Below are 27,921 nucleotides of genomic sequence, written 5' to 3' on the forward strand. Positions count from 1 at the left end.
ACATGTGATGAACAATTATGTGCTAATAGCTGTCAGCAGGAGTGATCAGTAGTCTTGTTTACTAACTTGGCATTTGGAGCAGCTATATTATGTGCTGCTGCATCACTCCCATCTTGTTCCCCAGCACAGCTGATTATGACTCCTGTCCCTGCATGTCTGCCATCTTTCTCTGCAACACCTAGTCTAGCTGCAGTTTACACTACATATAGTTTGCCTGTAGGCTGAATGATGGTTGAGGTAGGCAGTGAATAATAGGAGAGGCTGCAGAGTTTGCACAGAAGAAATGAAAGAAAGGGGAAAATAGAAACCTGTTTAGAAGCAAGATGTGTGAAACGTGTTCTTAGAGGGCTCTTCCTTTGAGTTCAGAAAATGCTTTGAGCAGAAACTTGGTCATGCATCGTTGTAAACATCATCAGGAGGCTTTGTTCTGAGCTGTTCTGTTTTCTTTTGTATTCTTTATTGCATTTGTCAAAGAAGACCAATTTCCTTTTCTGCTTGCTGTTTGGTGCCTGGAGCTGATTGCAGCAAACAGAGGACCTCCAAGGGCAGTATTCCCAACTATAATCTACAGTGGATTCATCCTTCCGTTTTAGTCAAAGGAGAATAACAATCACACACATACCTGCTTGCCAGTAGCAGTTTGTGCTTGAACATGCAAATCCTTCTGCATTGGCTCTGAAACTCAGTGCTAGCTGATTGCACTCCCAAACACCAGCAAGCCAGGAACCCCACCCTGCAGGGCAGCTAAACACCTGCCTGCTTTTTTCAGCTTCCTTAGTGGAGTACTATGTACTTCTGAATTTTGCCAGCATGAAAACACAATGAACTTTATAATAAGTTTATTTATTCCCAGCGCAGAAATACCGGTCAGCTTTGTTTCTGCAAACCTGAGTAACTTAATCCCATTGGACATATTCTAGTTTATAAATACACCCCCACACAACAGTAAAGGAAGGTAGAGATATTGGAGCCTATTAAGGTAGTCACATGTCGCTCAAGAAGATATTCTATGTTGCTGTGATCTGCCAAAGGATTACTTCTTCCTCAAGTTTGTTCTTGGCTTTTATTTCTGCAAACCTCAAGTTCTCCCCAGACTGCTGTGTGTGTGTGTGTGTATTTGTATCTCTGTGGTGCCTTTTGACTACATGAAGATCTGCACTTGAAGTAGGAGTTCATTATTAGTATTATGATTATCCTGCCTCATCTTGACGAATGGAGACAACACATGGTTGTTAATCTTTCATTACCTTTACATCTGTATATTTATATTCTTTTTTGTGTCCTCATTGCTTTTCTCCACCATTTTTGTTCCTCCATCAGGACTTATCCAGAGAACGGCTTCTTTCCTTCTGAGAGGTAGTAACAGCAGCTTGTTGCTTGGGCCTTGCTTTCACGTTTCCTCCCTGCTGGGCAACACGTGCTGTTCCTCTTGGGCAGTCTAGGCTCCTCTCTCTTGCCACTGCTTTGTCAGGTTGCTGCTTCCCATTGGGTAGGGGAGTGCTGGGGTGGGTAGGGGATGTTTATTAAAAAATCTCCTTTAAATTGCACTGAGGATAAGCAAATGAAACCCAACTAGGATGGTTTACAGCCCGCTACGTGGCAACTCTACTGCTTTGCTGGTGGTGGTTTCAAGGTTTGGGTGATAGATGGGAATAAATTACACTGTGGCTTTAATGGAGGGAAAAACTGGAGTTGTTGAGTGATTGGGAGCATTGCCACATCTGACACAAATGAACAGCTTTTGCACATTTGCATGTTCATTTAAATATATGCAAATTGCCATTGATCAACATTTAGATGCAAATACTGATACTTAAAAGATGTGTCAATCCTACCCTTTGCCCTCTTTTTAATGGAATCTGGAATCTTGCAAAATTCTGTCTAGATTTGCCGCTTAGAAGGGAAAGTTTAGCTGCTTAGTTGTGAAAGGTTGTGTTGGCATCTAAATTTTAAGTGACAATTCCACACTCAGCCATCCAGCTCCTTGTGCATATATACTTGTCCTTAATTTAGCTAGTATGCATGTTCTAGGGTGGCTATTAATTTATTTTTATTTTTTAAAGCTCTTTGTAAATAATTGGAAGGCTGTTTTTAAAATCTTCTTCTGCTGGGTAATTGTTCTTGGCAGCCCACTTGGCCTAAATGGACATGTCAGGTGATTATGTATTGATCAACAGGAGTTAAGGTACATCTCCACAGTCTGACAAAGCTTATCAATAAATGTGAGCTGCAGTGGAAGCCTCATAGGATTCTATGATCATTCGTAACTTGTTCTTTGGGTATGAAAGGATGTGTGAGTGTTTGTGTGAGGGGGGGGTCAAAGCCGGTTTCAGAAGTCAAAAGAGGGCATAAATTTTTGCCCAGCCTACAGCTCGGCCTTCTGCAGAGCATGAGATCAAATAACTGAACATATCAAGGAATCTTAAGTGACCTATAACTTTTTGTTGTTGTTTTTTTTTAAATAAATTTTTATTGGTTTTCCAAACACAAAATAAACACAAACAATACACAAACATACAAACATATAAACATGTATAATTTCGTAACCTTTTTTTCATACACCTTGCTTCCCGGACTTCCCCATACCTCCCCTTTTCTGCATCCTTGTTTCACATTTCTTCAGCAACTCCTCCAATTAACTAATTATTGAGTTCACTTTCATTAAATTCTTTTTTCTTTAACTTATTGATTACAGCTGCAGTTCTCTATTTCTTAGTTCCTTAACATCTTAACACTCCTCAATTTTACAACAATTTTTAAGATATATTTTAAATTTCTTCCAGTCTTCTTCCACTGTCTCTTTCCCCTGGTCACGGATTCTGCCGGTCATCTCTGCCAGTCCCATATAGTCAATCACCTTCGTCTGCCATTCTTCCAGAGTGGGTAGTTCTTGTGTCTATAACTTTTTGTTGTTGTCTTTGGAGTAGATGAGAAATTGGTCTGGATCCGTGACTTAGCAGGCAATCTTACAAACAAGGCTAATGTGAGAAAGTTCAAAACCTAGATTTGCAATTTTAACTAGACCCATTCTTTAGCTGTAATCATGCCCTAGTCATGAGACTCTTTCAGAGCGAAATATGTTGTATGTATGTCTCTTCCGGTGACAGGTCACCAATTCACAGATCCATATAGCATTTTCAAGTCCAATATTTGTTCGTAGAATCCATTTGTTTCTTGGTCACGTTGAGTCTACTTCACACAGGCATGTTCATTGCTTGGTATCTAATCCTTTGGTGATTTCCAACCATAAGTGTGATCTGTCATCACTGAGGTTGTTGGGTGATATGAAAGTCCCCTCTGTTGTGAATTGTGATCAAACGGCAATACTGGCTCCTGTTACCTTCTCTCAGGAGGTTAAAAAAAGCAGTGCTACTTTTAAGAGCTCATGTTTGTCCCAAAGAAGGCCACTTTTCCTGTTAACGCAGCCTCACAGCTTAGTGGTTGAGAGAGAATAATTGTCCTGAGAGGGAACTGCTGAAAATAATCCTCACCTTTTCCGCTCAGTGCTGTTTACTGCATTGTGTTGCTGTTTTAATAGGTAGTTTGGAGGTGCCAGAGCTGCCTGTTGAAGCTGCAAATAGCCCAAGAACACTATGAGTAATTATATAGGGGGGTTGGGGTCCGGAAAAGGATCCCTTTCTCTTCATCCTGTGGTTGTTTTCCTACTATAGCCAAGTCACTTTGTGCTTGGGTCTAGTCAGAGTGGTAGTTGGCCTCAGACAGGAGATGGGACCTACAGTCCTAGAGCGCAGGCATTATTTTCTCAAAGTTATATTTGTTTCTTCTTGGCAACATATTCCAATACACTTCACTGTATTGGGAGCTCTAATTAGTAGTAAGTAGGGCTTTGCATTGCTCACCTGGAATGCTGAGGGAAGTTGGTTTGGATCTAACATAGTAGAAAATGCCCTTTTATTCCTTACAGTGGGCCTTCCTTTTATTCCTTACAGTTCTTTTTTCAAGTCTCATACAAAACTGACTTTCCTAGAAATTGAATTGTTTGGCAAGCTTAGAATCCAATAAACTAAAAGCTGCTACAACCTTGCCAAAATCCTTTGATCCTTTGGCTGTGCCACACGGTGCTGTTCTTTCTGCAAGGCTGCCATGTCTTTCTCTGCTGCAGTTTTCATTGTGGAGTTTCCCATCTGTTTTCTCCAGTCAAACCAGTCCATTTTGCTAAAACTAGCTTTGTTGCCCTCATTTGAGTATTGACTATTTTCACTGCCCTCCAGGATCCCTGTTGCTCAGTTTTCTTTAACCCTAGAAATAGTTGGGGCCCCCTTTAGGTCATTTCAGAAACTTCTGAGGGCTTTGGGCTCTCTGGTTTTTCTGATTGTCCGGCTTTTATTACATGAGTGTGCTTTGCTATCTTCAGGAGCCCAGAGAACCAATAAAAAGTGTTCAATGGGAAAGCTCTGCTTCAATCAACGTGGATTTTTTAATACTTGCCTCAAATTTCCTCTGTGATGAAGGTGCAAGTGGGAACTAAATTATGGAAGTCTTGGCTTTCTAAATGATACCTTTTAAGTGTTGCCTTTAAATCTACAATCCAAAGAAGTATCAGGGTTCTGGGTCATAAGTCCAGAACTTGATTGGGATTTGCATGCAGGTCTTTGAGTGATTTATTGTAGAACTGCAAGGTTTCACACTCCCAGTTGCTTTACAGTAGTAACAACTGAGAAACTTTCACCTAGATTAAAGGTAAAGGGTAAAGGGACCCCTGACCATTAGGTCCAGTCGTGGTCGTCTCTGGGGTTGCGCCGCTCATCTCGCTTTATTGGCCGAGGGAGCCGGCGTACAGCTTCCGGGTCATGTGGCCAGCATGACTAAGCCACTTCTGGCGAACCAGAGCAGCGCACGGAAACGCCATTCACCTTCCCACCAGATTGGTACCTATTTATCTACTTGCACTTTGACGTGCCTTCAAACTGCTAGGTTGGCAGCAGCTGGGACCAAGCAATGGGAGCTCACCCCTCACGGGGATTCGAACCACCGACCTTCTGATCAGCCGGTCCTAGGCTCTGTGGTTTAACCCACAGCGCCACCCACGTCCCTTTCACCTAGATTAGGTTGCTTTAAAAGGGGGGGGGGGTCAGGAAAGGATTTTTGTGTGAAAGGACATGTGAGCTTGGTTCTGGTACTGATCACACCTTTCTTTTGCCTAAAGCAGTAATGGCCAAACTTGGCCCTCCAGCTGTTTTGGGACTACAATTCCCATCATCCCTGACCACTGATCCTGTTAGCTAGGGATGATGGGAGTTGTAGTCCCAAAACAGCTGGAGGGCCAATTTTGGCCATCACTGGCCTAAAGTATAGAGGGGGGAATAAACTTTTGCAGCTCCCCTTTACCAGCAAAACATTATTTGTTAAGAGGTGGACAAGTTATATAGGAAATGCACCCAAACTATGAAAAGAGATCAAAAGGTTTAGAAGAAAAGGTGATTTCCCCCCTTTCCTTTGCTGTTAAGATGTGGGGTCAAACTTAAAAAAGAATTTGCGTGCATGTAGGCTAACCAGTTAGTAAATGTGGTGTAAAATAAAACACATAAGAACAAGAATCAGTGTGTGATCAGTTTACTTCGTGTCTTCTGAACAGAAATATTTCATAGGTGAAAGGAACGGCGCTGGAACATGTTAAAAGCAAAAGTGACTTATGGTCTTTGCAGCCAAGAATAGCATTGCCCCTGAGACTGCAGTCGGGTACTTTTATGAGAGAGCAAGTCCCCTTGAACTCAGTGGGATTTACTTCTAAGGAAACATGCATAAAATTGGGCTGTTACTTAGAGTGTATGGGATTAAAGTTCCTCCTTGGTGCATGTGACATTGCACAGAAACAGAAGGGTTTGATGGCCATAAGAAATGGTCCTCTAAGGGAGCATGTTTCGTTGCACTTTTCTCTCTCTCTCTCTCTCTCTCTCTCTCTCTCCTCTTAACATTCGGTTTCGGATACATTTATCTTTGTGAGTAAACACTGCTGCCCCTTAGTGGCTCTGAATTTATTTGTTTTATTTTTAAGCAAACCACAGATTTCTTAAAGAGTTTATTTTCCCGTAGCTTCTTTCTTTGCATGGATAAGCTGAAAACATTTTCTGGGCCTTACAGGTTTCCCTTTTTCATTTCTTTTCCTTTCCTTTATCTCCTCTGCATCTGCCCTACAAACAGCAGCCAGGATGATGATCTGGAATACAAAGGAAGAGCCATGTGTTAAACTGCAAAGAGCAGCTGAATTTTTGAGGTCTGTGGTCCTTGTAGCCCAAAACCACATCCTCCGGAAGTACAAAGCTTGAGTTCTTGCTGGGCCAGATGGAGTGACCACAGGAAATGACTCCAGATAGTCATCTTTGGCAAAAAGCCATGCAATACCCTAATGTAAGGGGAGAGTTACTCTCCCTTGCAATTAATGTAGATTTCCCCACCACCAGTTGAAATTAAGCTCTCTAGATAGGCTAGCTATGCTTAATTGGAAATATCCTAATTGCAACATAGATTTGAAAAAAAGGCTTTTGAATTACCACCCTCCTTAAACATTTTGTCATTTTTTAACAACCAAGTTAAGAGTGAGGTCTTGCAAGTTTATTAGCGTAATCAGATTTTTGCCCCAACAACCATATACTGTAGCCTAATCCTGCAAAGTTTTGAGTTAGTGGAATTTTTGCCAAAGACTTTGCTCAGGACTCTGCTCTCAAAGTAATTCTTCCTACATCTTATTTTGACTACAATACCCAGTCACTTTCCTTGCATGCCCTGATGTGACTACACTGGCTACCAATTAGTTTCCAATTCAAAGTGCTGGTTTTGGTCTATAAAGTATTGTGCAGTTTGTACCCAAATATTGCAAGGACCACTTCTCATATGAATCAACATGGGCATCTGATACCCATCTCTATGCTCTCCTCTGAGGGAGGATGTGGAGGGTGGTGGCATGAGAATGAGTCTTCTCAGTGGCAGCTCCCTGTTTATGGAATGCTTTCCCCTGAGGTCATGCCTGGTGCCATCACATTTTAAGTTTATTAGACATTCATAGGGTGGGGTGTGTGGTATCTTTGGTAAAGTAATTGCTTCAATAGCTCAGAGCATGCAACAATGGTATCAAGTATCAAGAAGGACCTGTCTGAACCAATCTCAATTGTCACCTGTTTCCATCTCTCCATCACCTTGCCTCTTAAAGCTCACATTGGGCTCTTAAGATGTTGCCATGATCACGAGAAAAGCACATTATAGTTTGTGGCACATGTGGAGACAAAGTGTTTGTCTTGTTCCCTATGACACAGGTGGAGATTTGGCATCTGCAGATCCCATGTTCCTGGAGCAGTATGTGGTGGTGGCAGATTACCAGAAGCAAGAAAGCTCTGAGATTAGCTTGTGTGCTGGCCAAGTGGTGGACATAATTGAGAAGAACGAATCTGGTAAGGAGAGCTCAATGGAAGCTTTAAATTAGGTACATGGTTTGAGATTTCAATAAGGCTTTTGACAAAGCCCCCCTTTATATTCTTGCAGAGAAACTGGTAAAATGTGTACTGGACAAGATAATTGTTAGGTGGATTTGTAGCTGGTTCACTGACTCCTCGGGAGGTGGAGGACTCTCCTTCATTGGAGGTTTTTAAGCAGAGGTTGGATGGTCATCTGTCATGTAAAGCTAAAAATGTAAATGACCCCTAGGCAGTTAAGTCCAGTTGAATTCGACTATGGGGTATGGCACTCATCTCCGCTTTCAGGACGAGGGAGCCACCATTTGTCCACAGACAGCTTTCCAGGTCATATGGCCAGCATGACTAAACCACTTCTGGCACAACAGAACACCGTGACGGAAGCCAGAGTGCATGGAAACACTGTTTACCTTCCCGCTGCAACGGTACCTATTTATCTACCTGCACTGGTGTGATTTCGAACTGCAAAGTTGGCAGAAGCTGGGACAGCAACGGGAGCTCACCCCGTTGTGCGGATTTGAAATGCCGACCTTCTGATCAGCAAGCCCAAGAGGCTCAGTGGTTTAGACCACAGCGCCACCTTCCTTTTACCTTTACCCGTCATATACAATCTAGCTGAGATTCCTGCTTTACAAGGGGTTGGACTAGATGACCCTCGGGGTCCCAAATCTACAATTCTATGATTCTATGAAAAGAGCTTGTAAACAGGTTCTCCTGTTCCTTGTAGGTTTCAAATGAGATCTGAAGCCCAGTGCCTGTTTTGTGGAGATGGATGGGGCATTTAAGCAGGCTGGCACCTATCTATATAGGAGGGTCATGCAAATATCAGCTTGTGGTGACTAACATCTGCATGTAATAAATGCCAAGGTTTAAGGGCTTCTATTGCAGCCTCTGATACACAAATCACTCAGCTATATGCTTTAGGTGGTATTGTCCTTGGCAACAAATTACATAGGCACAAAGCTCCCATTTCAGAGTCACCATATTACATCAATAAAAGGACCATGCCATTCTCAGTTGCCAGTCCAGCTTTTTTGATGGGAAAGTAATGTGCTCACCTTCTTACAATTATCTTAGTTTATTTAGTAACTTGACCCATTGTAGAAGGAATTACACTTAGAATTAAATTAATCTCTTTCTTTCCCCACCCAAGGAAATAATATATACAATACTTTTGCCTTCCTTATTTAAGTAAAATAAGAAGTAGCCTTGAAAAATAGCTTTGGACTTGCATTTTGACAACAGAGAAACTTCCACTATAGGATTATACTAGTAGGTGATTTGTTTTTTTCAGCACAATGAAGCAAATTACTTGCTGCTCAATTTCTATCCACCAGCCATCCATTGTGAAGCAGTGACACCATCGTTGTTGCTGTTTCAAAGCACACTGTGCTGAATTTTTATGGATAATTTTAAACTTCACATTATTCTCTTATTGAATAGCTTTCTATAAATTACCATCTTGATTTGCTTCGATGTCATATAGAGGTCAAATCATTTCATAGTTATTCCCTGAATACCTTGTGTTACTGTTCAGAATAGGTTTTTTTATGAATTCTGAATTCACATAAAAAGACAAGTGCACAATAATTTGAATTACTGTATTAATTAAGCTGGGTTTATTGTCTGAGCTCAACAACATAAAGAGAATGATAAAGAAATAAAATTATCTATGTGTAAAAGTCAACTCCCAACGTTCTGTCATTCTCCCCAAACATTGTGTTATGCTTAGTGCGACTAAGAAAGTCTTAAGGCAGAGCTATGCAAACACAGTCTTGCTTGTTTCTCTGCACCTTCCATTGGGTTCTGTGGAACATTATGGGCTGCCGTCTAGGACTTAGTTGAGAGGGTTGTTGACTGTTTTACACTCCAGAATCAGCAGCAGGTTTAGCTGGTGTCTCTTCACCCCTGAAAACAAATGGGTTCCATTTTCATATGACAAAAACTACTACCTGAAGACAATATTGTGGAGGAGGCAAAATAATGCCACTCTCCCCTGCTCCTGACAGGCTAAAGAATATCCCTTCTCCCCTTTCTGAAGGCTCTTCCAGTTCTGATCTACTGCAACTTTCTAGCAGGTGACATAAAACTTTACAAGCTTATTGGAGACTTTCCAGAAGAACTGAGCTCTTTTTATACAATTCTGAAAAAAATATAGACCAAGTGATTTAGCGTTTAAGAACATCCTGACAATTTAATGTAACATTTGCAGTTGGGAAGCAGTATAGGGTATAGCTATGATTATGTCAATGGCCTTTTAAAATATGTGATCATTTTAATAATAATAAAAATTCAAACTGTGTGAGCTTCTAAAAAGTGTCTGTAGTGTGGGAGCAGCTGAGATATGATAACTCTGGGGACGTTTTCTCCCATAGCCTAAAATAAAATAAAAGCCAATTCCTTGGAGGTTGGTTTTATTTATTTGGGGGTTAGAACATGTATTTTAGTGTAAACACAGAATTCCAGGACCTTACAACAGATGAAAGTACAATTTTATGAAAACATTTCCAAAAAAGTAAGTTTTTTTTTTTAAAAAAAAATCATTGCTTCGTGAAATAGAACGTTGACAGAATAAAAAGATATTCAGTAACTAGTGGAAAGCCATGAAGGAGGGAGACGATTGCACTTCACAGTTTAAGGTAATACATTATCTTGGTCCAGCCACTGAGAAGGTGTTCTCCTTCTCTTGTCCCACCCAGCTGTTTCTCCACAGCTAGAATGGATGGAATGGGTTCAGTTCCAAAGTTAGAACTTAATGTGGCTTTTCAGCTAATGCTATTTTCCTTTCCCTTTAGGCTGGTGGTTTGTGAGCACATCAGATGAACAAGGATGGGTCCCAGCTACATGCTTAGAAGTTCAGGATGGAGCCCAGGATGAATTTTCAATGCAACCTGAAGAAGGTGAGAAAATGGCTTAAGAGAAGCTCCCCAATAATTCCTGGGTTTATTATTTGAACTGCTCTAGTCCAGCTAAATTTTTCAGGCTGTTGTCCAGGGAGCAAAAACTCCAGTTTGGTTTGCATTTTAAAAAGTCCTAGTATCTCTCCTCTCTAGCAAGCTCCCATGAAGGCTGAACTGGATATCACTGACAGAGAAGGTGGTGCTAATGAGCTTGCTTGAGCCTTTCCCAGCCTTCAGTATCCAACTTTTCCTCCATCTTTGAGCCACAAGCCACACCAGCCTTTGATATGAAGAGCACACATTCTGAATTAAGACATCTGAATGGGTGCTTTGTTGGGTAATTTTTTTTTATGACAGCTGCTGTTATCCTATTGCATTGCACCTGAATAATATTTGATACGGCTGTCCACACTGGAAAGTCCCAAGTGGTTTACATGGACTCCACGGTGGTTTCTCTTCCCCTTTCTGCTCAAGTTCACATGCACTTATTTTCAACAATGCGGCAACAGCAGGTGCTCCTGTGACATTTTTACTAGGTCCTCCCCATGGTGGCTTCTTGTGATGGAATGAGAAATGCAGAGACACATCAACAAAACAGGTCTAAAGTGTCAAAAGTGCACAACGCTTTTTGAGGAACTTCTTGAGTTTGTTGTGATTTCTTCGTTCCTTCCTTTTATAGAAGGTGCAGATACTTCTCATTTTTAATATGACGCCTTTGTTAAGCAAAGCACCCAAGTCTTTCATATGAGCTGTGGAGGGATCAAGGTGCATTGTCTGCTTGTGGAATTGTCTGCTCTATTAAACAAGGCTGATACTTCCAAGGAGTGAAGAGCTGCCTCCTTACACCCTGTTTTGTCCCTCTCCTGCTTCCCCAACATGCTCCTCCCAGTCCCATGGAGATACTGGTCTCTTCCCAGGCACGTGGGCCGCCGTCGGACTCTTGGGGACTTGTACACCAGTGGATGGGGTCAAGGTGGATGCTGTGGAGATTGCTTTTATTGACCTCCATTTGTGCTTTGGACATTTGTCTACTTCCCGTTTCTGCATGTGCTGCCCATTGTGGTGTTTGCATGCGTTGTTGCATGTAATATATTACTTATTCACTGGGAACCCACCCTTTGTATTTCCTTGTGTGCATTGCTGGTCATATATGTTAAACCCCCACCCACCCCTCTTTCTCCTGCTTCTGGTACTTACTGTGTCAATGCCTCATGATTTAGGAGTTCTGCTCTTCTGTGCCAGACTAGAGAGGATGTTTAATGCTCCTTTACATTCAACTTGCAAGTGCTAAAAAATGCAAATTGCATTGGGTGGGCTGATAATTACTGGGCTCACAGCTGGCATGGTGAGAGAATTTTTCTCTTTGTTTCCCCTGTTATGGTCTTAAGGAAAATCTCAGAAGCCAGTATTTGTTCTAGGAGACATTTCTCTCCCAAAGCAAATACCACCTTTCAAAAGAGGAATTTCCTCAAGACTGCAAGGATATGTGCGTGCAAAGTTTAAATTCTCCCTCCATAACTGCCGTGAGCCTATAAATTATCTCACACACACACACACACACACACACACACACACACACACACACACACGTCCGGCTGATGCAATTAATAAGCACACACTAGCATGTTAAATATGAAGATACATTTAATGTCTTGTCTGGTTGCCCTTAGTTGACTCAGATATTTGCTTCTTGCACTGTGTTTCTAGCTTATCTTAAATCTAGAAGGAAAACAAAGACTGGCACAGACCTGCTGGATGTAATCGGCCACATCTCAGAGTTTTTGTGCTTTGGCTGTGTTCCTTATAATTCCTTCTGCATCCTGATGCCATGACAGCTGTTTGATGCTCTGCTGATGTGCTTCTGATTTGTCAGGAAGTACAGTGTGGAGCATGTTGGTTGTGTGCTCAGGCACTTGGAACACATTTCATGGCTAAACATTTCAAGTGGACACATACATCCACTGAAGTACCTCATTGTGAAGTTGGCAGTTCAAGGTTATGTTAGTCTAACCAAGTGCTTGTCCCATGCCCAGAAAGCATGGGTCTGAGTGGTTTTCTGCTTGCCCCACCACTTCCCTGGGAAAACCTGCACTTTGCAACTGAATGGAAGGAAATATAAGTCCACGAAAAACCTGCTCCGAATCAGCAGTAAAGAGTGGCTTTTCCTGGAGAATGTGGCAACTCAAACTGAAGTGTGGATGAGCTCATATACTGCAGTTCTGTAAGTGGAAAGGACTGTGCATGTTGTTTCAGCTCTTCCTGCCAGAGATATCATTAAACTAGCTGTGAAACTGATTCCTGGCTCTGCACGAGGCATTTCTAGAAATGGGGACTGCAGATGAGTATTGAATGCCAATGGCAGTCTTGCTGAGGCAGACTAGCTGGCATCACTTTGGCAGCTGTGCATAGGGAAAGCAGGCCACAAAAGCATTGTTTGTTATTTGTCAGTAATGCAGGTGGTGTGTGTGTGCTTGGATTTCTTGCTTCTCTTTCTGTAGAGTTGTCGTGATTATGTTTTTAGTGATACCAAGTTCTTCCGCCTAGTCTTAGCTAGCTGTTACTTCCTTTTCCTCTGGATCGTCACTGGAAATTGGTTACAAGCCTTATGGCTCTGGTGTTGGCATAATGTGCATTCCCCCATAACTTTACTCACAGTCTGGTACTAGGGAGGATGGAAGGCAGTGGCCGCTAACCTGGAGTTACTGCAGGAGCTGTGAAATAGCTGCTTATTGGAGTGGTGTGGTTCCTTGAGTGCTATAACTTGGAAGGAGCATGGTCTCTTTAATTGCACAGGAGAAGCTATCTGTGAGTCTCTGGTGTTACAGCGCTCATGTGAGTGGAGCACACAAATGAACACTTGTGCACCCAGATAAAGCTGCTGAAACAACATCGGAACTGATGCTTAAGGTGTTTGGTATCAGACACTTAGGGCTAATGGAAAAGCAGATTCTTTTTAGAACAGGCCTGTGCAACCCCCCACCCCCCACCCCGGACAAGGCTGGCATACGCAGCCCACCTCATTTCCACTGACCACGTATTACAGCTGCCTGTCTTTGATTGGAAAAACAGAGAGGTTGTCACGCACCAGGCAGGGGCTGATAAGGGTGTATTAGACTTGCAGGAGGGTATTACAAGTTATGTGACTAGATTTTTGGAAGCTTGTGTCAGGTGGATAGGCTCTCGACCCCGGTGTGTGATGCACCCGATTGCCAACCTTCCCATGCCGTGTAATCCAGTTCAGAGTGCTAGACTTAAATAAAGTTTGAAGAGTTTTCAAAACAGGGGCTTCTAACAAGCTTTGTTTTCTTCTCTTCTATTTTGCTCCCAACAGAGGAGAAGTATATGGTCATTTACCCCTACACTGCTCGGGACCAAGATGAAATGAACCTGGACAAAGGGGCTGTTGTGGAGGTGATGCAGAAAAACCTGGAAGGATGGTGGAAGATCAGGTACCTTTCATTTGGGGTTAATGAAGAAGAATCAATGGGAGGCAGGCATGCCCGAATATAAGGGGCAAGCTACTTTTATTTATTTATTACTGGAGTCTTGTGTACTAAAACCCAATGGTGTTTATCTCTGTCTCTTGCAAAGCACCCTTAGGAGATGGTAGCTTCCATCCAGGAAGGGACAGAAGGAAAGATCAGGTTAAGACACACAAAGCTCCAACAATGACTGATGTAGAGGAATGCATTTTGTGGCATTCTGCTCTGTTTCTAGGAGATAAAAACTAGAAAACACAAGCTCTTGGAGGAAGAGGAGTGGACACACAGAGGCAATACTTTAATGTTGAAAGGAATTGCTTCTTGCATTATGAACAGATGGCATATTGCCTTGGGACAATGAGATGCCCTGAAAATCTCATTGGCACATTCTGGTATATAAGGTGGTCCCGCCAACACATTTGTGGGTTTCGGAAACATGTGAAGGAAACTATCCAAAAGGTAACAAGGCATGATGTGCCACTGAAGCTACATTTTCATATCACAAAACGGTGGGTGCAAAGAGGTGGGTTCTAAAAAAACCCCTTTAAAGATGCTGTAATGCATAGGGGGGAAAGGTACTCGAATGGTTGAGTTGGGGGAAGAGGTTGTAGAGAATGCTCTGAACCATGCTCCTTTATTGGCTTAAACTGCATGCTGCTGCAGTTGTCTTTGCAGTTAAGGGCACTTACTTCCTTTTAGTGGTAAAATGTGTTTATCACACAGTCTCTGCTTTAAACCAAACCAACACACATAGCACTGTCACAATGACTGCAGCTGAAAGTGCTGGATTGTGCACAGGTTGGTTCATTAGATGCAAAAAAGTGTGTTATTTTAGTACCTACTTTTCGTAAGAGACCCATTTCTACACTTCTGACTCCAACATAATGAAACTGCAGACTGATGAGTGAAATCCTCCAGCATCCTTAAATTAAGGGGGAAGATCTCCCATCTTTCTGTTCTTTTTGCTTGGTATATTTCTTGCTCCTAAATCAAAGCATCTCTCTCAATTGCCCACTCTGTTTGCTGTTGAACAAGTCAACCATCCATCAGATTTTTGCATCTGTGTTGCCTAAAGAGGCTGCTGTTTGGTTTTGGTTTGTTTTTCTTTAATAAAAAAAATTCTGGCTATAGAAAGCGTTTAGTACAGCTTTGTTCACCACTTGAGAATCAGCTGTATCCACCAGCCTTGTAATGGGACAGCTAAAATATGGTTCACATTTGCAATAGAAAATGGTTGAAAATGTATGTGTTAATCAGATGGGGCAAAAATACAACACCCTGTTTACAAGGCAACTACAGCCATATTGATCAGGGCCATAACAGAACTCAAGCAGAAATAATGGGCAAACTAAGCACAAAAAAAGAATTTCTTGATGACTATGCTCTAACCCTTGGTTGGTCAACTAGAGGTCTCTTCTGGCTACATTAGTTGTAAGTCTTGACACTGGGCTGACACTGACAAAGTGTGTGTCGAGGTAAAGCAGAAAGCAGGCTTTGATTTCCGTAACCTTCCAATGAACCTGCAGCATTGGCAACCACTACACCAGGAAAAAAGAATGTGTGTTGACATTTTAAACTGAGGAAATTTGCTTCAAAGAATCTCGAGTCTATTAAAGGCGCAGCAGCTGGCGTCATCTGATCCTAGCATCTTTGCCTCTGGCCACTAAGGTGGCATTTTCCTGTGGCTGGCACCAGTCCCTCCTCTCTGGCAGATGTCCTTGGTGGATGTGGTTTCTGAGTCACGGTAAAGCTTTAGGGCTATTGTTTTGTTTTGGGTTTCTCTTCTTTTAATGGTTTTGATGTAAGAAAAGAAGACAAACGGCACACTGGAAAAGTAGCGACCTTTGTATAAGAACTGGAAACACCAAGAGTTAGACTGCTTTGCGTGTGACAGAAAAGTAGATGCACCTGTCTCAGTGTTGTTTCCTGTTATACCTTCTTTTTTACATTGTGTTTATGTGCCACAGAGAAATGTGATTGGCCCTAGATCTCTATGTACATTAGGGATGGAGAACCTCAGGTCCAGGGGCCAAATGAGGCCCTCAGGGTTTTTCCAAGGTGTCACAGCCCTCACCAGTCCTGCTTTGCGCCCTCCTTGAGTGTGTTTTTTGCCTGGCTAGAATGTGCCTGGATGGAGAGGGATGTGTGAATGTGTAAAAACTAATCTAGTGTACAAACAGCAAATTTCGCATTTGCTGCTCTGTGGTTTCCCAGAAGGGGGTGTAGGCTGAAAAAGTTCTGCCCACCCCCAGGTGTCCACATGGTGAGAGTACACAGTTTGCCTCTACACAATATAGCAGAGGTGGGGCAGTCTTTGGCCCCTCCAGATGCTCTTAACATCCATCTCTCACCAGCCTCATGGCCAGTGGTCAAGGATTATGGGAATTGTAGGCTAGCAACATCTGGAGGACCACAGGTTCCCTCATCCTTGCATTTGAAGGACACAGCTGATACGTATGGTCTACAAACATGTACCTGTCAATTTTGCAATATGCGATGTGGCCCTTAGTCAGGCCCACTAGACTCTGTGACATTTGTCATGCTGCTTCAAAATAAGCAGAAAGGATTCTGGACTCACTACATTAGAGTAGTCCAGTGCATTTCAGGTAACAAATGATCAGAGGGTCTTTCTCTGTGCCTATGATGCACCCATAATGGGTTGGAGACTCCTGTGTTCCAGATTAGTCTTGCTGTCCCTGTATGCCATAATCAATTCCACATCTGGAGACTGGTTATTACAGCACAGCATACTGCCAGTATATAGCCTTTCCCCCCAATGAGGTACAGCCACCTTGGGCATCTATGGAAAAATGGGAGATAAATTAGTTTAATCAACAATAAGCAAACATTCATAATTGTGAAGGTATGGGGTCTTGAAAGATACTCAAGAGTGTATCTCTCAGATAACGGAAGAATGAAATGGGGGGGGGGGGGAATCTGGATTGATCAGTCTGATTTCTCAGAATGTTGATTTAGAACCCTTTTTGTGCCTCTCAAGAACTGCTATGAATCAGGCTGGCTGTCGCCGTGATAAGAACGAGACAGAAGTCTAAATAATGTGACTATTCATATTGCTGCAGGTATCAGGGTCAGGAGGGCTGGGCCCCAGCATCATACCTGAAAAAGGGGAGTGGTGACATGCTTGCTCCAAAACTGGGATCGGCCACTTCCACCCACTCCTATGCACTAGACCTGGATGGAATCTCCCGGCAGCAGAACTCGGCAGGCCGAGACAAGGATGGGCCGAACAACCAAAGAGATGGAAGGTTTGATGGTCGCCCATTGCCAAATGTGGACCTTAGGCGAAGTAAGTTGGGAAGAATGAACAATAGTTTTGGGTTCTTTGTAGGACATGCTAGCCTGGTGTGGTGCAGGAAGGTCTTCGTGGCTCTTGAGTTTTGTGGCTTCTTGAGAATTATAATTGGTAGAACTGGGGTTATTTAGGTCAGTTCAGCAAATCTGACGGTAAATTTTGGAATCCTTTCTAGTGTATGTTTGTATTGCATTCTACTTCTGCTGCTATTCCAATGAAGCATATCTCGAACTTGGTGGCAGTTGTTTGGACATTATGCATCTAGGGGGGGAATGCTGTTCAGGATTTTAGTGTAGGTTTGGGTGTGAAGAACCTACCCACCCCCCACCCCATCTCTATAATGCATGTACCCACACAGTCTCTCTTTCCCTCTTGCTCTTTTCCCCCTCAGACTGGACTGGTGGGGTCTTGTTAGTTCTTCTTAAGTATCACTTTTTGAAGCATGTTTTGATATCCTTCAATCATAATGAAATATTTTCTTGGCAGAGTCACCAAAGATGAGACAGAGACCCCCTCCTCGTCGAGATCTCACAATAGTAAGTATTGCCCCCAGTTGCTTTAAGCTGGGGAGTTCTGGTGCATTATTAAATACATAGAACAAAAATAAGCTAGACCAGTGGTGGTAGAAAGGGACACAGCTTATCTTGCCGCATTTTGCATTTTGGCATAGATTCCCATGTGCAAACATGTCCGTGTATGTAACTTGCTTCTTAATGAATGGATGAATATGGAAGTGATAAAATAATGCTCTGGTAAGGATCAGGCCATTGCCACAATATATAAAGGGGGAAATAGTTCTTTCTACATGCATGCCCTGTGCAACTGAACCCATGCACAAAATTCATTGCATGAGAAGCTTCCCTAATACTCCTTCTTGTGATCCACATGTGCAGTGGTTCTACCTTATATAGCTGGTGCAGGAGTGAGGCTTAACCCACCCCCCCCACCCCCCCAATCTGCTTTCTTCTGTCAAGGGACTCTTGCCTTACGAATGAGTATATACCATTCTGTTTTGAAGTAGCTGCACAGGCCTTTTCTGTTGTGTTTATGGCCAGCAGCCACCCACAAAATATACTTCAGTTGTGGCAGTTTCCATAGCACAGGTGCTCTGGAAATAAGCCTACTTACCTACCATATGTGACAATGTACAGTGTTACCTCAGGTTAAGTACTTAACTCGTTCCGGAGGTCTGTTCTTAACCTGAAACTGTTCTTAACCTGAAGCACTGCTTTAGCTAATGGGGCCTCCTGCTGCTGCCGTGCCACCGGAGCACAATTTCTGTTCTCATCCTGAAGCAAAGTTCTTAACCCGAAGTAATATTTCTGGGTTAACGGAGTCTGTAACCTGAAGCATATGTAACCCAAGGTACTATTGTACACTGCATGCATATAGAGTATATATTCTTAATCCGTCATGGGAGCATGGACTAAGGAAAGCTTTGCTTATAAGCTTTATGCATTTGTTTCTCTATGCATACAACTTTCCCCTCAAGTTCAGGGATTGACCGAGGAAACGTTGCTTTCCCCATGAGGCCCTGGAGCACACACACAGCTAGCAGGGTCAGCAGTTGAGATATGTCTGTATAGATGTTCCTGAAATAGATTTTGTTTTTTAAAGCAAACTTGGCCCATTTTCCAAGTCATTCCTTTTATAACATAGTATTAGAAAGTGACTATATTCACTGATAAAAGAGTCTACAGAGAGTTGAAAATAAAACCCCACAGGGGGAACTCTTAGGGTGAGAAGATCCCTTGGGGAAAAGTGAGGGCGTTTTGCTTCTTCAGCGATAGTTTTCCCAGGAGCAGCCATTCAAAGCAGGGCTGAAGCTGGGAATACTTCTCTGCAGAGCTGAATTTTAATCTGAGCTGCACAAGAATCCATGAGCTTCTAAGGCTCTCCTCCCCTTGGAGGCAAGCAGTATGACGTCTGGAAGTTCGTTTCCAGGCCCAGACCTGCTAAACATCTCCAGCATCTTTAATCCTGTGTGGCCTCTCTTGAAAGATGAGCTTGTCAGCAGTAACTGTAAAATCAGTGAAGCCACATCAACCTGCCAGCCAAATGCTACCTTCCTTGTGGGCTAACTTGGAGGGCAGTGGGGTCTATTGTCCCTTGTCGTCTTCGGACAGAAGTAGGCTGATGTGTGTTGTTTCTGCAACAGCCCCGTGGCCTCAACCTGCCTAAGCCTCCGGTGCCCCCGCAAGTGGAAGAGGAGTATTACACGATTGCTGACTTCCAGACTACTATCCCGGACGGCATCAGCTTCCAAGCAGGAATGAAAGTAGAGGTGAGGCTGCATCCTGCCCTGCTCTTCTCCATGCCCTTTGGGGCTTTCCACGGGTCCACATGCTAAATCCTTTGTGTTTGCAGTAGTTGTCTGATACAGTTGCTTTATGCTGATGATTGACAGGGATGAGCAGTGCTATTTTCCCTAAAAAAAAAAAAAAAAAGAGTTTAGGAGTACTCTCATTTTGACTCAAGAAAATCACCATTTTATAGTTCAAATCGGGGAAAATAAATACAGTAAATGGACAAAGTACAAAGATTCACAAAATGTTTAGGGGTATGCGTGCTCCTGCATCCGCCCCCAGGAAAAAGCACTGGGGATGAGGGTCAAATTTCTGTTCTTCTATTGGTGAGTAAGGAAGGATAATCCTCCCAGGTGTGCTGTGTTCTAGTCTGACTGGTATGTTCGTATTCCGTTTTAAAAGGTGTGTGGAACAGCTCACCTTTCCATCCTCCCTTCACGCATGCATAGCAGCCCCTTTCACTGGGAGAAGGTAGAAGTATAAAAAGGAGGTATTCTCTGTTTCTCCACCATGAATGGAATGTGTGCTGAAACTGCAACCATCTTTCAAATTCTGGTAATGCAGGCAGTGATCTCCTCCAGCTGCCTGCTCACCCTGAACTTTAACATTTTCCTTTGCCAGATTTTTTGCCTTATCAGGTTAAAATATTTGCATACAGCTTACTAATTATTTACTGCATTTCTCTCCCACTTTTTCTTTCCCCATCCCCAATTAAAATTACATTTTAAAAATATTTTTATTTATTTTATATATGCAACCACTATATTCAAGAATCTTGAAGTGATTCGCTCCATAAAAACACACACACAACTACACTGTGTGTGTGTGCATTTAGAAATGGGGATGTTAATTAGCTGTATCAGCCTTTAAAAATTTGGGGTTTAGTGTCCTGCTGGTGGTACCTCATCTATGGCTCATTGCTGACACCTAGTGGCCAAGTAGTTTTCTTGGCCAATTGGATTATTGTGTTGTGTGTGTCCACGTTTGCTTGGAGAAGAGAGCGGACTCGAAAGGTGGTCTGCTACTTTTGATGCTCTGTATACATATGCATGTGTGGGTGCTCCGGTACAAGAGAGTTATTCCCATTTAATAGTGCAAACTAGCTAGAAGTACATGATTATATTTTGTATTGCACAAGGGCCTCAGCCATTTCATATATTATACCGAGACAAGCCTGGTTGTGTTACTGAGTGTTAACAAGGAGTTGCAGCCAATCTATGCCTCCTCTTGCAACAGATGCATGCATGGCATCCACATATTACCTTTCTAGGTGTGCACAAACACAAAATAACTTGTACACCTACAAATGTCCTTTGTGAAATGACTCTCACCTTCAGAAAGTTAGATAAATTCAGCAGCAGAAGATTCTGTTAAGCAGAGTGAAGGGCCAAGGTTAGGACAATATAAGAAGTTTAAAGAGCAATACAAGGAAGCTACAGCTTTCTGCAGTTCCTGAACTATGAGAGGAAATGCCAAAAGATCAAGACTGAAATGAGACTCCATGGCAATTTAAAAAGATGGTTTTGAAAGTGGAGACTCTTCCTTAATCACCACCACCACCTTTGCTCCTAGGATTGGGAGTGAGGCAGAAAAGAAATTGCTGGGGCATGGCTTCATCCATGGGCTGGGGGTTGGCAACCTCTGTTCTTAAGTAACCTCCTCAGCTTTGATGTGAGCAGTTGAAGCAACTGGTGCGGCAAGAGATCCTAAGGCATGGTGTTTCTCTTTCCTTCCGCAGGTCATTGAGAAGAACCTGAGTGGTTGGTGGTACATCCAGATAGAGGAGAAGGAAGGCTGGGCACCAGCTACTTTCATTGACAAGTACAAGAAAACTAGCAACGCATCTAGACCTAACTTCTTGGCACCGCTGCCGAATGAAATGGCGCAGCTCCGGCTGGGTGACAGTGTGGCAGAGAGCAGCTCTAATGGAGAAGCCTTTGGGCCATCCAGGCCTCTGCCTGAAGCACCACCCAATGACATAGACAGTGCAGGGAAATGGAAAGCGAAGGAGGTTTCCAAGGGTGCCCTGCCAGAGAGCAGCGATGCATCTCTCTCTGTTGGGTACGAGGAGATTTGTGATCGGGACGCTGAAGAGAAGCCGAGCCTCCCTCCGAGGAAGGAATCCATAATTAAATCTGAAGAGGAGTTGATAGAAAGGCAGCGGTTGGAACAGAGGCCACCTCCGAAGCCTCCTGGCATGATTTTGCCTGCGATTCCCCCCAAGCAGGCTGTCCCTCCAAGGGACAACCGGAAGCCAGAGCTCAAAACAGAGAAGGGGAAACTGTTCCAGCTGAAAAACGAAATGGGGCTAGAGTGTGGGCACAAGGTGTCTCCCAAAGAGGTGAAGAAGCCGAACCTTCGGCCCACTGTTAAGCCTGCCAAGCCAAAAGTTGAGCCCCCAGAAGACAAGCCTGAGCTCGGGACCCCAAACCCTTTCCTGAAATCAAAGCCTCAGGTCAGACCCAAGCCAGCAGCAGCCCCTAGGACAGATCCCCCTCAGGGAGATGACAAACTAGACATTTGCAACCTGAGGAGCAAACTCAGGCCTGCCAAAGTGCAAGAGAAACCTTCTGATCAGGACCCCACGGCTGGCGAGAGTGCCTTCAGTAACAACGCACTTCCTGTGGAAACTTCTGCCCGGTCTCAGGAAAGGCCAGCTGTGGAGATGAGGCCTCCATCCAGACCAGACAGCCAAGTCTTCAAGGAGGCTGCTTCATCCAAAGTTCCTTTTGGCTCCGCAAAGCTGAGTGAGGCCGATTCCAAGGGTAGCTTTCCAGCTTCCAGGGAACCACCTCAGCGGCCTGTGGTACCACCCAGGAGGCCGCCGCCTCCCAAGAAAGCCTCCACACCATCGCCTGCATCTTCGTTTGCCCCCTCTCCGGAAAATAAAGCTCCACAGAGGGAAGTGCCTGAACTGAGAGCTGCCTCTGTGCCTGGCAGGCCGATGCTGGTTCCACCAAAAGCCAAAGGTTTCCTGCCAGCTCCGTGCCAAGATGATGCCAAAGCGAAAAGCGGCCTAGGCCCAAAAGGAATCCCCAAGCCTGTGGAGAGGGAGAGAGGATCCGTCCCCATCACCAGTTCAGACGTCTCCAGAGAAGCCCTCTATGTGGCTGTGGCAGATTTTGATGGCGATGAAGAAACCAGCAGCTTTAAAGAAGGGACCTTGTTTGAAGTCCGAGAGAAGAACAGCAGCGGCTGGTGGTTCTGCAAGGTCCTTGCTGGAGCGCCATGTTGGGAAGGCTGGATTCCTTCCAATTATCTCAGAAAAAAGCCATAAGCCCCTCCATTTGTCTTCAGATTAAGCAGCAGCTCAACATTCCCCATTTTAGTATCAAAATATTTAATTAGTTTATTTATAGTTTTTCATAAGGCTGGCTCTATTATTATTTTTTTAAGTATCTGGGATACCATACATTCCAACTTGTGTCATTTCCAAGAAAGAATAGCAAGAGAAACAGGCCATCATATTAGTGTAGCTTTGCTACTGTTGCTACTCTTGGCAGCTCATTCCCTAAATACTTTTTAATAAGTTAATTCACAGAGGCACACACAATTGATCCCTTCCCCAGCTTCCATGTGGTTTAGGTCCACTTGCCCCTCACAGGGCTGGCTGATAAAAAAAAGTGTTCTTTAAAATTGTCTCTCAAGTTCTGGAACACACAGTAGCAAACAAAAGGCCCGCACACATGTTAGAATGTAAAAACCTGGTAGATGATTTGTTTTCAGCTTGGTGAGGAAATGGAAGTGAGTCCCGCTAACCAATGAATGGAAATGAGAAATTGAAAAGCCACTGTTTGTGCTGAGTTCCCTTGTTAAATACCACGTGCCACATTATGCTGTTATTCAGATGCTAATATGCCTCTGAATAAGTAATTTGATGTTCTAGGATATGCCTTGGTGGAAAGGCCTGTCCAAGTAGCTGCTAAGAGATTCTTTCTAGCCTTGTATAAGTATCTTTTGCCCCATATTTGAGCAATCCTTCTGCCACTGTAGGTCCCACATTAATGCCTCTTTTGATGTCTGTTGTGCTGACCTCTTTGTATAGGCTCCCCTCCCAGTATTATAGTCTCCCTTTAGTAAATAAAGCAGATATTATATTAGGTTATCCATATTGTTCCGCTGTAAGGTTTCAAATAACTCCCAAGACCTCCTGGCAGGAGGATTGCTAGCAGAACAAAGTGCTGCCTCTTCAGGGACAGATTGCACAGCTGCATTCACGCCTGTACGCAAGCAGATCTCTAGTGCTGTCCTATCATGATTCCTCAGGTCTGGTAGATGACAGCTGCCAGGATGGTAGCCTCCAGTGGGTGCTAATAATTTATACTGCAAGGCTTCCCAACCTGGAAGTAGCATCTAGATTTCACAAGGGACGGAGGTTTTGCTGTACCCCTCCCCACTTTATCTATTCCTTACCCATTTCTATTCCTTACCCTTTCCAAAAAGCATGTTTCTCACCCATGTGTTGATTTGTAGGGTGGAGAGGGGGGAATGTGGATGTTATGCAGCGAGGCTAAAACAATAGTTCTTGGAGCAGTGTGAACTGCTCTGACTTATCTGTGTGGGAAGGCATGTGTCTGATCCTGGCCTCTTTAACTATGGACCATTCCAATTTTCTGTGATGCCATGGAAATGGCTCTCATGACAGGAGGGCTGGGTTCAGAGCACAATGTGCTTAATACGACATATGTATATTTTGGAGCAGTGGTCATGAGGCATCAGAGAAAGAAATATCAAATGTGCGTTTAGAAATATATATGTCTCCACATACGTTGCCCCCCTTTCATTTAATACATGCGTATGTGTATTCATCTCCAGGGTGTGAAAAAGCCAAGTGAGCAATGCCTCCTGCTCTCAATCTTACCATTGCTGCAATGGATCAGTGGTTTTATTTTCAGAAATATAAACCTGGATAGATTCACTGCTGATCTAACAGTTTAAAAAAAAAAAAAAAAGCATGTTTGCATTGACCAAGAGAGGGTCAATGATTTCCCATGTGTGTGAGTCTGCCTAGTTCGGTCTCCCATGGGCTGAACCCCACTTACCTGCTTTAATCAGCTAGTATGCAGATTTAACTTAAGCCAACCTTCCCCAATCTAGTGCCTTCCAGATCTTGAACCACAATCCCCGTCATATGAGCCCCAGCCAGTAGGGCTAATAGTTAGGGGTGGTGAGAACATGCAACTCGACACCTGGAGGATACCAGTTCGAGGAAGGCTGGCTTAAGTTAAATCTGCATACTGTCATAAATCTTCCTATATAATGGTTATTTTTTAAAAAATGGAGGATTTAGGAGTCCATCTCCTAACTTTGCTTTCTGAAAATCAGCACTTGAAGTTCACATCATGTCATTTTCCCTAAAGACATGTTGCTTTGGTCCCAGCTTAGATACAGGTACTGTCCTTTTAGTGCTGTAGTGTTTCTTCTGTCCATCCCTTAGATCAGCGGTAGCCAACATGGTATCCTAAATGTTGTTGGGCTACAACTCCCATCACCAGCTTCAAGCAACTTCAAGCATCCTTTGAGGATGCAGATTATCTAGATCCATTCTAGTCTGGATTCTGGCTTGGTTTGGAGACAGATCAGCCTTGGTTGCCCTGATAAATTACCATTGTCTAGAGAAGGATAGGGGGAGTGTGACTATGTTACTCTTTCTTGATCTCTGTGACTTTTGATACCATCCGCTATGGTGTTCTTGGACTGGCTCTGAGAGATGGAACCTGGGGGCATGTTCTTCAGTGGTCCGTTCCTACCTTCAGAGCCTATTTCAGAGACTAGCACTGGAAGATTGCCTGTTGGCTTCCTGGCAGTTATGTTAAGAGGTCCCATCTTGTCCCCAGTTCTGTTTAATGCCTATATGAAGCCATTGGGTGAGGCCATTAGAATATTTGGAGCTAACTGCCATTGATAAACTGATGTCACCCAACTCTTTCTCTTTGGCATTTGAGTCAGGTATGGTGCGCAAGCCCAGAGCCAGTGTCTGGACTCAGTGGTGGGTTGATAAACTGGAGCTGAATCCTGGTAAGACTCAGGGCCCTGTGTGTGTGTGCACCTACTGTCCAGGATAGAGGTCAGTTACCTGCTGTGGGTGGGGTTGCACTTCCTCTGAAGGGACAGGTATGTAGTCTGAGAGTGCTGCTTGATCCATTGTTGTCACTGGGGACTCCAGTACCTTGGAATGCTTGGTAGTTTTGGCTGGTGTGCCAGTTATGGCTGTTTCCGGACAGGGATAGCTTAGCTCCAGTGGCCCATGCAGTGGTCCCCTTGCAATGGAATTGCTGCAGTGTGCTCTGTGTAGAGCTTGTGTTTGGTTGGGAAGCTGCAACGGATGCAGAATGTGGAGTCACAGCTTATGGCCAGGTTGCCTTCTGGAGAGAACTGCACTGGATGGCAAAATGCTTTACAGGACCAAATTTAAGATTTTACTGTTAAGAGTATAAAGCCCTAAACAACTTGGTACCAGGGTATCTGAGACATCACCTTATCCTCTATGTACCTGTATGTTCACTGCAGTATTTTATTTTTTAAAACTGTATTTTTACTTTTGTTGTTGTTGTTGTTTTGTTGTTGTTGTTGTATACTGTTATGGTATTTTGTAACATTTAGCAGTTATCAATATTCCAAAATTAATTAATAAATCGGCTAAACCAATGATCAGGGTTGATGGGAGTTGTAGTCTGACAACGTCTGGAAGATACCACGTTTGTTATCTCTGTGTTAGATAGGTCTCACTCATCTTTGCATGGCCAGTAAGCAAGGTATCCTTTGTGCCATATGGGAGATGAAATTTGATTATTCACTTTTTGTGCTTGCATCTCCCAGCTCTGAACCTATGATAACTGCTCTAGTGATGTCATCAGATAGGTAAAGAATTTGCTTTTTCCCTCTTCTCCGTTCGATTATATGTGTGTGGTAGTAAACACTACAACATGATGCCAAAATAGATTGCTTTATACCAAAAAAATTTACTATGAAGAGAAGCAACTTGACTCATTCCCCCACCCACCCCCGTCTCAGTTCCAAGGGCCTTTCTTGTTCCCATTTGGCTAGATCTTGAGGTGCTTCCTCACGAGTCCCAGTGCTCTCCTTCCACACAGCTCTCTATCCTTGGCAAAACCTTCACAGAAGGGGCCCTGGACTGATAGTGCTGTGTCTGAAAGCAGCCCATGACACACACACCTCTGTGCCTCATTTTTTATTATTGCACAGGATGCAGACAATAATACTGACCTAACTTGCTGGGCATGAGAAGCATTGGTGTGAGCTAACCCTTCCCTCAGTACTTTGTCCTAGGCCAGCCTCCCACAACCAGTGCTCTCCGGAAGTGGTTGGACTCCAATTCCCATTAGACCCAGCAAACAAGGTCAGTGGTCAGGGATGTTGAGAGTTGTAATCCAACAACATCTGGAATGGCACAGGCTGCGGAAAGCTGTCCTATGCTGAATTGGGGGGGGGGGATCATTCTAATTATTGCCTGTGACACATAGGTGAAACTTGCCCACAGTCACATACTGTGTTTTCCTTCCAGCAAGCTCACTAAATCACATCCCAGGGTAACTAACTTTACTATGGGGATAAAGGATATTCAGCCTTTTGCTTACCAAAGCCAGCTTTGCAGCCCTCTGACTGGGATGTTGGAGGCAGAGGGAGGCTGCCTAAATGGCCTTGCCTTCCTGTGCAAACATTAGAAGCCTGTTTTAATGTCTCGTATTATGTAAACTTGTATCAATCTGTACTTTACCGTGGGTGGGATTTGGGGTGGGGGGGGGGAAGGGTTTCTGAGGATGATAGATGTAGCCTGTGTAAAATATCATGTATACTTCCAACATTAAAGGGTGGTGGCTGTTGGGGGTTTTTTTAGGAAAAGAAATAAAAAAATGAGCTTGACTGGTTTCAAGCAGAATTGTTACAACACTTTTGCTTTTTTCCTTCTGTCTATCCGACGTGTCAAATGCTGTTTTAACAGAGCAAATGCCTCACTTAGGGGGCTGCATGGCCCCCCACTCACAGTCCTAGAAAGTGGCCTCTATCTGTCTCTCAAAAGAAGCAAGAGTATTGCTTGCTCTTGGTGTAATCTTGCCGGAGCTAAGTTTTTGCCAAGGTTGTACTGTTTCCTTCTCTGCCATACCTGCTAGAGAAATGGGAATAATGCATTATTTCAAGCGTGAATTTATTAAACACACGGGGGGGGGGGGGGGGGCTTGCCTCTGCCAAGGCTAGACCTGTTGCAGTAACCTTGTAACCTTTTGGAGTAGTTTGAATGCTCAAGCAGCAATGGGTTTGTTAAACGTTCTATAAAGCTTGCTCGAAAATAAAAAGTCCTTCACCCAAAGTTTTCACAATGAAAGGTAGTAAGCTGTGGTGTCCCAGAAGGTCCTCTTTGTTCATAAATTACCTGCAGCGAGGAATTGTGAAGCGGTCACATGCGTGGAGGGCGTCAAAGGATCCCAACTGGACTGCAAAGAGCTCCAAAAGTGTTTGTCCAAACTGGGTGAG

The 27,921-nt window shown here is 43.6% G+C and overlaps 1 protein-coding gene across 2 annotated transcripts in view; it reads left to right on the forward strand.

Annotated features, from left to right (window-relative positions):
- Positions 1-27,339, forward strand: part of SH3PXD2B (SH3 and PX domains 2B) — a 104,784-nt gene extending 77,445 nt beyond the window's left edge. The window contains exons 7-14 of one of the 2 annotated variants that reach the window (XM_077924464.1): positions 1,321-1,356; positions 7,272-7,406; positions 10,223-10,327; positions 13,659-13,776; positions 16,890-17,116; positions 17,609-17,658; positions 19,281-19,406; positions 21,167-27,339. In XM_077924464.1, coding sequence (XP_077780590.1) covers positions 1,321-1,356; positions 7,272-7,406; positions 10,223-10,327; positions 13,659-13,776; positions 16,890-17,116; positions 17,609-17,658; positions 19,281-19,406; positions 21,167-22,705 — 2,336 coding nt within the window. In that variant the 3' untranslated portion in view covers positions 22,706-27,339. The remainder of the gene's footprint in view (positions 1-1,320; positions 1,357-7,271; positions 7,407-10,222; positions 10,328-13,658; positions 13,777-16,889; positions 17,117-17,608; positions 17,659-19,280; positions 19,407-21,166) is intronic. The other variant, XM_028717706.2, reaches the window with a different exon arrangement.
- Positions 27,340-27,921: the final 582 nt, after the last annotated feature.

This window comes from Podarcis muralis, chromosome 2 (genome assembly GCF_964188315.1).
Source record: "Podarcis muralis chromosome 2, rPodMur119.hap1.1, whole genome shotgun sequence".
Lineage (NCBI taxonomy): Eukaryota > Metazoa > Chordata > Lepidosauria > Squamata > Lacertidae > Podarcis > Podarcis muralis.